This window comes from Eubalaena glacialis, chromosome 10 (assembly GCF_028564815.1).
Source record: "Eubalaena glacialis isolate mEubGla1 chromosome 10, mEubGla1.1.hap2.+ XY, whole genome shotgun sequence".
Classification (NCBI taxonomy): domain Eukaryota; kingdom Metazoa; phylum Chordata; class Mammalia; order Artiodactyla; family Balaenidae; genus Eubalaena; species Eubalaena glacialis.
This window is the reverse complement of record NC_083725.1, coordinates 109,531,656-109,542,790: the sequence shown is the minus strand read 5'-3', so window position 1 is coordinate 109,542,790 and position 11,135 is coordinate 109,531,656. Positions and strand designations below refer to the sequence as shown.

Genomic DNA, 11,135 nt, shown 5'->3' with positions numbered 1-11,135 from the left:
GAGGATCTGTGGAGGTACAAGTGAGGAGTTTTAATGTTGCCCCCATAAACTACTATAAAACACGTACTTTTTTACTTGATGAATACGAGAATAACTTAATGGCTAAATCTTAGAGACAACGATGCTCTTTAAGTTCTTAAAGGGTTGTTTTTGCGTCGGCAAATCAATTAATTACCAATAAAGATTTTAGGAGCAAACTTGTGACAAATTCTGTTCTGAGTTGGTAGCAGAGCTCATAATTAGGGATATCTGAAGCTTAATCAGGCAAAGGAGAAACTGTGGTGTGGTCAGGATACTGATGGTGGAGTTTGGATGTTCTGTTGTGTTTTTGATTAGGGAGAGGAAAAACATTTCTTGAAAAGACTGGAAATGCAGCTGATCTCTTTGTATGTGGATATACTGCCACCTGTTGGTCTTTTCTTGTCATTGACCAGGTTTTGAAGGCTGTTTCAGTGGATTATTTTTTGTTGTTGAAGTATAATTGACCTACAATATTATATTAGCTTCTGATATACAACATAGTGATTTGACATTTAAATACATTAAATGATCACCATGCTAAGCCTACTTGCCATTCGTCACCATACAAAGCTATTACAATATTATATTGACTGTAGTCCCTATGGTGTACATTACAGCCCAGTGATATATTTATTTTATAACTGGAAGTTTGCACCTCTTAATACCCTTCAGCTATTTTGCCCAGTCGACCACCCTCCTCTTCTCTGGTAACCATGAGTTTGTTCTCTCTCTATATGAGTCTGTTTTGGTTTTGTTATGCTTGTTTGTTTGTTTTTTTAGATTCCCCATATAAGTGAAATCACATGGTATTTGTCTTTCTCTGTTTGAATTATTTCATTTAGCATAAAACCTACTAGATCCATCCATGATGTTGCAAATGGCAAGATTTCATTATTTTTTATGACTGAGAAATATTCCATTATATATATATATATATATATATATATATATATATATATATATATGTATATATATGGTTTTCTCAATTGGAAATTAGCCAAAAAATTGATCATGATAATCAAATATTCATTGTGTTTACAAAATGACATTTATTAAGTATTTACCTTTATTGAAATATAGTTGATATACAATATTATGCTAGTTTTGGACATACTGCATATTGACTGACATTTGCATACTTTATGAAATAATCACCATGATAGTCTAGTAACCATCTGCCCCTATACAAAGTTATTCCAATATTATTGACCATACTCCTTATGCTGTATATTACATCCCATGGCCTATTTATTATAAAACTGGAGGTTTGTACCTCTTAATCTCCCTCACCTATTTCACCCACGTCCACCTTACCCCCCTCACTTCTGGAAACCACTTTTTTGTTCTCTATATTCATTTTGGTTTGTTTGTTTTGGTTAGATTCCACATATAAGTGAAATCATGCTGCATTTGTCTTTGTCTGTCTTATTTCACTTAGCATAATACCCTTTAGATCCATCCATGTTTTCACAAAGGGCAGAATTTTGTTTTGTTGATTACTGTTTTGCTTACTGTAGCTTTGTAGTATAGTCTGAAGTCAGGGAGCCTGATTCCTCCAGTTCTGTTTTTCTTTCTCAAGGTTGTTTTGGCTATTTGGGGTCTTTTGTGTCTCCATACAAACTTTAAGATTTTTTGGTTCTAGTTCTGTGAAAAATGCCATTGGTAATTTGATAGAGATTGCACTGAATCTGTAGATCGCCTTGGGTAGTATAGTCATTTTGACAATATTGATTCTTCCAATCCAAGAACATGGTATATGTGTGTAGCATTTCTGTAGAAACTCTTTTTTTTAAAAATTGAATTATAGTTGATTTACAATCTGTGCTGTACAGCAAAGTGACTCAGTTATACACATATATACATTCTTTTTTATATTCTTTTCCATTATGGTTTATCCCAGGATATTGAATATAGTTCCCTGTGGTATACAGTAGGACCTTGTTGTTTATCCATTCTAAATGTAATAGTTTGCATCTACTAACCCCAGACTCCCAGTCCATCCTTTTCCCTCCCCCCTCCCCCTTAGCAACCACAAGTCTGTTCTCTATGAGTCTGTTTCTGTTTTGTAAATAGGTTCATTTGTGCCACATTTTAGATTCTACATATAAGTGACATAATATGGTATTTGTCTTTCTCTTTCTGGCTTACTTCACTTAGTATGATAATCTCTAGTTGCATCCATGTTGCTGCAAATGGCATTATTTCGTTCTTTTTTATGGCTGAGTAGTATTCCATTGTATATATGTACCACATCTTCTTTATCCATTCATTTGTCAATGGACGTTTAGGTTGTTTCCACGTTTTGCCTTCTGTGAACAGTACTGCTATGAATATGGGGTGCATTTTTTTTTAATTATATTTTTGTCTGGGTATATTCCCAGGAGTGGGATTGCTGGATCATATGGTAATTCTATGTTTATTTTTCTGAGGAACCTCCGTACTGTTTTCCACAGTGGCTGTACCAGCTTACATTCCCACCAACAGTGTAGGAGTGTTCCCTTTTCTCCATACCCTCTCCAGCATTTGTTATTTGTAGACTTTTTAATGATGGCCATTCTGACCAGTGTGAGGTGGTACCTCATTGTAGTTTTGATTTGCATTTCTCTAATAATTAGCAATATTGAACATATTTTCAGGTGCCTACTGGCCATCTGTATGTCTTCTTTGGAGAAATGTCTATTAAGGTCTTCTGCCCATTTTTTGATTGGGTTGTGTTTTTTGTTGTTGTTGAGTATTATGAGCTGTTTGTATATTTTGGAGACTAAGCCCTTGTCTGTCACATCATTTGCAAATATTTTCTCCCATTCTGTAGGTTGTCTTTTCTTTTTTTTTTATGGTTTCCTTTGCTGTGCAAAAGCTTGTAAGCTTGATTAGGTTCCATTTGTTTATTTTGTTTTTATTTCTAAGAACATGGTATATCTCTCCATATGTTTGTATCATCTTTGACTTCTTTCATCAGTGTCTTATAGTTTTCTGAGTACAGGTCTTTTGCCTCCTTAGGTAGGTTTATTCCTAGGTATTTTATTCTTTTTGATGTGATGGTAAATGAGATTGTTTCTTTAATTTCTCTTTCTCATCTTTTGTTGTTAGTGTATAGAAATGCGACAGATTTCTGTGTACTTATTTTGTATCCTGCAACTTTACCAAATTAATTGATGAGCTCTAGTAGTTTTCTGGTAGCATTTTAAAGATTTTCTGTGTATAGCATCATGTCATCTGCAAACAGTGACAGCGTTTCTTCTTCCTTTTGAACTCAAATTCCTTTTATTTCTTTTTCTTCTCTGATTGCTGTGGCTAGGACTTCCAAAACTATGTTGAATAAAAGTGGTGAGAGTGGACATCCTTTTCTTGTTCCTGATCTTAGAAGAAATGCTTTCAGCTTTTCACCATTGAATATGTTGTTAGCTGTGGGTTTGTCATATATGGCCTTTATTATGTTGAGGTATGTTCCCTCTATGCCTACTTTCTGGAGAGTTTTTATCATAAACGGATGTTAAATTTTACCAAAAGCTTTTTTCTGCATCAATTGAGATGATCATTTAGTTTTTATTTTTCAATTTGTTAATGTGGTGTGTCACATTTATTGATTTGCAGATGTTGAAAAATCCTTGCATCCCTGGGGTAAATTCCATTTGATCATGGTGTATGATCCTTTTACTGTATTGTTAGATTCAGTTTGCTAGTATTTTGTTGAGGATTTTTGCATCTATGTTCATCAGTGATATTGGCCTGTAATTTTCTTTTTTTGTGATATCTTTGTCTGATTTTGGTACCAAGATGGTGGTCAACTCATAGAATGAGATCGAAAGTGTTCCTTCCTCTGCAATTTTTTGGAATAGTTTCAGAAGGATACGTGTTAACTCTTCTCTAAATGTTTGGTATAGTATAACTTTTTAATGCCCTATTTGTGTCTTCATATTTAAAGTAGGTTTTTCTTAGGAGCTGTATTGTTGATCTTGGTATTCACAATAATAAAAATTTTACCTCTTAAATGGTGCTATTTAGAGCATTTACATTTAGAGTGATTATTGATGTGCTTGGGCTTAAATCTACCATCTTACTTTTTGTGTTCTTTTTGTCCCATCTGTTCTTTGTTCATTTTTGCCTCATTTTCTCATTTCTTTGAATCAGTATTTAATGAAAATCTACTCCTGAGGGGTGTTCCTTTTGTTTTGTTTTGGGTTTTTTTGGCACATCTGGCTTATTGGGTGGTGGAAAAGTAGTGGGAAGAGAAATCCTCAAATAAAGAGCAGGTAGTGGCAGTTAAAGTTGGCTGGTGTGTACTGAAATGATACAAGTGAGGCACAAGAAAGAGAGTCTGCCATGCTAACCAATGTAACAATGAGAAACAGTGTATGCACTACACTTTCTGTAGTGCCTGAAATTTAACTAAGATACGATTTTAAAGGCAATCTCATGATGTGGTAGGAGTGTCCAATGAGTGAGTGATTAAGGCTCCTTTTAAATTATTGTTTCAGTTCAGAAGAAACTACAAATATGACTCAAATAAACAGCTGGGAACAATAGGATATGGCATTATAGTTTAATTTATCATGTCAGCAGCACCAGCTTTATAACTGCTACTTGGCTGCATACCAGATTAGATACTGGACAAAAACGGGATTACAGAGCAAAGAATTGAAGATGGTGATGGAATGTGGGAAATCGATAATCAGAGGCACTGCAAGCTAGGACCATCTCTACTAACACCTGTATTATTCCTGTTGAAATACATATACATATTTAGAAAAGTAAATTTCTTGCTTTATGGCTGATGGCTTACATGTTACGTTTATTTTTGGTAAAGCTGTAGGAAGAAAGTAAAATTATAAGGTTTAGAGTGAAGACATGGGTAAAATAGTAAATATGGATGTAATTCCTTAGTCAGATCATGCATATTATACATACCATTCTTATTCTGCTTTTGCAATTAATAAATATATAAATATATTTTCATCTGATTAAATATTACTTCCAACATGATTTTTAGTGTTTGTTCTTTTCCAATTATAAAGTGTGATTGCACATAGTACAAACTTTAAATTGCATAACAGCAAATGTAAAAAAAAAATGTTAAGTTTCCCATCCACTTCAAACAGATTCTTATGAAGATATTTTTTATCAAGGGATTTTTCTCTGCATATAAAAGCAGGCTCATATGTACGTTTGTGTGCTTTTATAAATAACATAAATGAAAGCGTACCTTTTACACATATCTACTCCTTCCTTTTTTAAGTCAAATACTCTATAGGATATTGTGTCACGTCAATACACATAGCTCTAACTCATTTTGAAAACTATTTAACCTGTCCCTTATTGATACTAAATTATTTCCATCTTTTGTTATTATAACTGATTATGCTGCAACAGTAAATAAGTTTTGTTTAGCTGTGCCATTTCATTTTAAAAGCTTTATGCTTTTAATACTTCTTTTTAAAGATATTTTACTTTATGGTATGAATTTTTCATGTTTTGGGCATAGTAAAGTATGTGAATTTCTTCTGGTAATTTGAAAATTTTACAATTCATTTTTATCCTTTCTGATATTAACCTTTAAAATTGCATGTTTTGAACTCCTATTTCTTGGATTATTACCTTAAGACCATATTGGTATGAAACATATTAATATTAGTACATTTACGTTTCTTCTTATTTTCTTTCCATAGCCTGATTTTGATAGATTATATCATTCTGTAACGTCTTACAGAAAACCGGAATGAACTTTTTGGCCAACCCAATATTATCCTTAATGCCCCTAGTGGCAAATTTTCTATGTCTTAGAATATACTTACATATAAAATGGTATATGCCACACTTAAGCAATGTTTAATAATTCCCTACACCAAGAGGAGGAGATTGGTGGGCTAAGAGTATCTGTGAAGTCCCCTCTTCTTTTATTTCAAGTTTGTGAAGTTTGATTATATTACTTTAGTATTAGTCTTTATTGATTAAATTATTATTGTCATATCACCATTTCCTATAAACACAGAGTTTTCCAGTCTTGGTTCCATCTATAAGGGTATTCAATGCAATGAATGTAGTGTGGAATGATATTGTGGAGAATTCTGAGAACAGTTTGAGTTTTGTCCTCTACAATTAAGAAAAAAAAATGAAGTCCACACACTTTACCAGAAAAAAACATGAGTATTTAATTCATACTTCTTTCTTAAAACATTTTGTTTACTTTTACTCCATAGAGATCTTCTTATGTTTTGAAAGTTTTTTTTACATGTTATATCTCTCTTCTTTAGAGATACCAATTATTTGTATGTTAGATCTTCCTTTATGCATATTAATCATTTTCTTTCTAAACACTTTGAAGTTGTAGTTTATTTAAAATTTAAAAAATTTTTCTCAAATGTCTTCCATGATTATTTTCAGTAGGGTCTGTGCTCCTATTTTTGTTTTGTTTCATGTGACTGAAAATTCACATATAATTTTCTTTCTTGGGCTCAGCCAGCTTACTTCCTATTACCTGATATAAGTTTGCTATTTCTTTTTTCAACCTTGCTATTCCACAGAGTGGATGTTACTATTTTTTTTAAATGTGACAAACAAGAATTTTCCCACAATTTTTAATTAATTGATTACTTTATGTTATTTTTCTTATTCCTTTCTTTGGTAGGTTTAATGTACTGTCATTTTCTTTTTAAAAAAAAACCTGTTTTCCTTGTGTTCTCATTGCTTTTAAATGGTTTTAAGAAGAATAACAGATAGAAATACTTTCCCCCTGGTATCTTTGATCAAAAGTATATGGCATAATTTTAATTGCTAAACATGAACCATTATGAATTATATAGTTTTATGGGTTTGTTTCCATGAATTCAACAAATATGTACACAACACAGTTATTGACAGCCTTCTGAGATACTTAAGATGGGTCATAGATGAGCTAACAATGAGGTGTTATGGGGTTGATATCTGCCCTTCTTGTGGGGATAAATAATTAGAATTCTCAGAGAAGGTGGTGATTTAGAGAGTTCACCCAATCTCAGCAGACTCTACACTTTCTTCTCTCTCTTGCGACCCTTTATCTGAAACAACCTCCTTGCCTTTGTTCCTGCATCCCTGCTTCTGTTCATCTCGTTAGCACTGCCTGGAATGCCTTTCCTCTTAACTTCAGTTTAGCTAAATTATACTTTAGCTAAATTGGTCTTTTCAGACCAATTTCTTCTTTGAAAATTTCCTCATTTACTCCAGCTTATAGTGATCTGTCCTTCCTTTGGAGTCCAGTGACTGTCTTTTTAATTTTTTCCTAGAGCTAAGCAAGTGCTACTTTGAACTGGTGTTTTATTTTTATATCAGATACTGTCTCCTCAACTGTGCTACAGATGCCTGATAATACTAAATAACATTAATGAACACTGATTCTATGCTGGACACTCTTCTTAATACTTTAAATGTATTACTTCATTAAATCCTTCCAACATCTTTGTGAGTTAGAAACCATTTTTCTTTATTTTAGAGATTAAGAGAATGAGGCACAGAGAGATTTAAAAATTTGCTCAAACTGACACAGCCAGTAGGTGATGGGATTAAGATTTACACCCAGGCAATGTGGTTCCAGAACTAGGCAGCAAACTACATCCTCCCAGTTGGTGCTGGGTTCTCAATGCAACACTCCCTACTGATAGAAAAGAGAGGTCTCTTCTGGCAAATAGAATCTGAAAGGCAGAAAAAAACCCACATTGTTTTCTTAGGAATCTTCTTTTTGAGGAAAGACACAGTTAGGAAAAAAACACTTGGTCCAAATGCCACCAAGATCATGTTAATTTTGTCCCTCCAGGTGTAAGCTCTTGGGGTTTTAGTTCTTTGGGGACCTGGCTCTAAACCACTGAAAACTCCCAAGAAAAAGTCCCTTATTCTGTGCAGTATGTGAAACAATGTTCAGGTCAGAGTATCTCTTTATGCCCAGGATGTTCAAGATGAGGGATTTGTCTTCTTCACCAAGTACCTAGAAAGTCATGCCTCTTAGAAAAGGTTGCCACCGAGAGGGAAGTTGAATGTTCCACCCTTATATATAGAAAATGATTATTTCCTTGAAGCAGTTAAAGGATCTACATAAAGAATACCCTTAAAGAAGTGAGTACATTGCATTTTGGATAATATGAAGTTTTTGAAATATGATGGAGAAACTTCAGGCTGAGTTTGAACTTTGGTAATATAACCCTTCCAGCCCAGGTTCTCTAAAGAGAGCAAACTAGCATTTTGTTCGCATTCTTATGAGACAAAGCAACTGTTTTTTGTGACCGTTTCCTAACTGATTTTCTTGTTTTTTTTTTTTATAATATAGAGGTACTGCAAAGTCCATAGGAATTCTAAGGTCACAGAATGTTAGCTATGGAAGTGGCATAGATACCATCTTCCTTGTTTTATAGAGGACTGAAAATTACTTACAGTCAAATAAATAAATAGTGTTTGAACTAAAACTTGAAGCAGTCTCTCCAGCCCCCTACATCTATACACTTATATTGGCATATTTGGAAGGACATAAATAAAAACATTTATGCAATGGATAATGCTCCTAATCTAAGCCTAGAATTGTCTTTGTGACTGCTGAAAATATACTCCACATAGCATTAGCAAATAATCATAATGATAATCACAAAGCAAAGGATAGTCACTTTCATTTTTCATTTATCAAGCTCCATATATAATGATTATATAATTCAAGAGTAGTATATTGCTTTTGTTTTACTGAAAGAGGACATTAATTGCAGTGACAATAAATGTTATTTAAAATAAGATATTTTTCATATAAATTATCCTACATAGTGATCTTCTTTTAGGAATTTTAAACAGCTTGGTTTCTAATTCCTTGATTAATGAGTTAGAAAGTAACATATTCTTGAATGTGTTCCCTGCAAAAAAGTGTTATGCATTTGATATTTTACATATATTATTACTATAATTTATATTGCCTGACAGATTTCAAGATAAGTGCCCTAAAAAGAAGTTTATATGAAGTATGAGATATCATATAAAATAATTCTTCATTATTTTGGTGCAAAAGATCCTTAATTTTCTATACAATTTCCATGACAAGTTGCTGTCCGACATTTGCCAAATCACTTATCTTGTAAGCACAGCCTCCCCATTCCTTCCATGGCATCATATTCTTTTATATGAGTAACCTCTTTGTCATTTGTGTATATTAGCCTTTTCACATCTTTTTATAAGTGGGAGCAGGGAATAGACTGATAAACATATATATGAATTGTATCTTAATAACATTAGGATGGTTCTGATCATTCAGTAAGATCAAGAACTCCCCTGTTTAGCCTTTCCCAGATGTCATATGTTAAGATCTGAGTATCTCATTGATTTTCTAGTATTCCCAGTAAAGGTCCCCTAGCCAGGGTTTTAAATCCAATTATTCAGTAAGATGAAACATGGGGAGTAATTCATATACAAATTTATAACTTGAAAGAGTTTTCAATAATAGAGTTGGATTCTTTATGGGAGAAAGTAGAGATTAAGGATGAATTGCCCAAGTTTACACAGGAACTTTACACAAACTGCCCCAACCTAGTATCTAGGAATATTATTTTCTAGTTCCACAGTATTTCTATAATTGTCTCTTACAGACCTGTTTAAGATAATCTGTTATTGGCTTAAAATATTTGTAACTTTTTTTTTAACATCTTTATTGGAGTATAATTACTTTACAATGGTGTGTTAGTTTCTGCTTTATAACAAAGTGAATCAGCTATATATATACATATATCCTCATGTCTCCTCCCTCTTGCATCTTCCTCCCACCCTCCCTATCCTACTCCTCTAGGTGGACACAAAGCACCGAGCTGATCTCCCTGTGCTATGCGGCTGCTTCCCACTAGCTATCTATTTTACATTTTGTAGTGTATATATGTCCATGCCACTCTCTCACTTCGTCCCAGTTCTTAATGATAGTTTTTTCATCATAAAATTCTTTCTTTCTTATAACAGATTACAGATGACCAATGGAAGATCAGAATCAGACAGCAGTGACTGACTTTCTTTTCTTGGGCCTCACAGATCATCTCTATCAGCAGATTGTCCTCTTTGTCATTCTTCTCTTTGTCTATCTTGCCACAGTGGGGGGCAATTTGGGCATGATCATTCTCATATGGATGGATCCCAGACTCCACACACCTATGTACTTTTTTCTTAGCCATTTGTCCTTTGTAGACATGTGTTCCTCTTCTTCCATTGCCCCCAAGATGCTGTGTGATATCTTTGCAGAGAAAAAGGGCATCTCTTTGATGGGTTGTGCTGCACAGATGTGGTTCTTTGGTCTTTTTGTGGCAACCGAATGTTTCCTCCTGGCTTCCATGGCCTATGATCGGTATATGGCCATCTGTAAGCCCTTGTTGTACACACTCGTTATGTCCCAGAGGGTCTGTGTGCAGCTGGTTATAGGCCCTTATACTGTGGCTCTTATAAGCACCATGACTCATACAATTCTCACTTTTTGCTTACCCTTCTGTGGTCCAAATATTATCAATCACTTTTTCTGTGATATTTCACCACTGCTTTCCCTAGCATGTGCAGACACCTCGATGACTAAATTTATGCTTTTCATCTTGGCTGGAGCAATAGGAGTACTCAGTGGCTTGATCATCACAGTCTCCTATGTTTGCATCCTGGTGACCATCCTGAGGATCCAGACTGCTGATGGGAGGAGGAAGGCTTTTTTTACTTGTTCTTCTCACCTGGCAGCTGTCTCCATCCTATATGGGACTCTTTTCTTCATTTATGTCCGACCTAGCTCAAGTTCCTCCCTACTCATTAATAAAGTGATTTCTCTCTTTTACACTGTGGTGATCCCCATGTTGAACCCTCTCATCTACAGCTTGAGGAACAAGGAGGTGAAAAATGCCTTCAGTAGGGAGTTTGAAAGGAAAATTTGTCAAGTAAGTAGGTAAAGTAGAACTCTACTTGTGTTGTACCACAGTTGTTGGTGCAGAATGTTTAGTAAAAGGAACACTAGACTGGAAATCAGAAGCTTCATGTGAGTCTTGGCTCTGTCTGTTCAAGATGATTTAAAACACAGAGCAGTTCTTAAGTAATTTTCCCCTCCAGTCTTGTTCTCTGTGACATGAGAGGGGTTTCAAAATAATATAGAGATGGAT

At 34.3% G+C, this 11,135-nt stretch overlaps 1 protein-coding gene across 1 annotated transcript; it reads left to right on the top strand.

Annotated features, from left to right (window-relative positions):
• Positions 1 to 9,983: 9,983 nt before the first annotated feature.
• Positions 9,984 to 10,928, top strand: LOC133099592 (olfactory receptor 5G3-like). The gene has a single exon (XM_061203338.1). The coding sequence runs from the start codon at positions 9,984 to 9,986 to the stop codon at positions 10,926 to 10,928; it is 945 nt and encodes a 314-aa protein (XP_061059321.1).
• Positions 10,929 to 11,135: the final 207 nt, after the last annotated feature.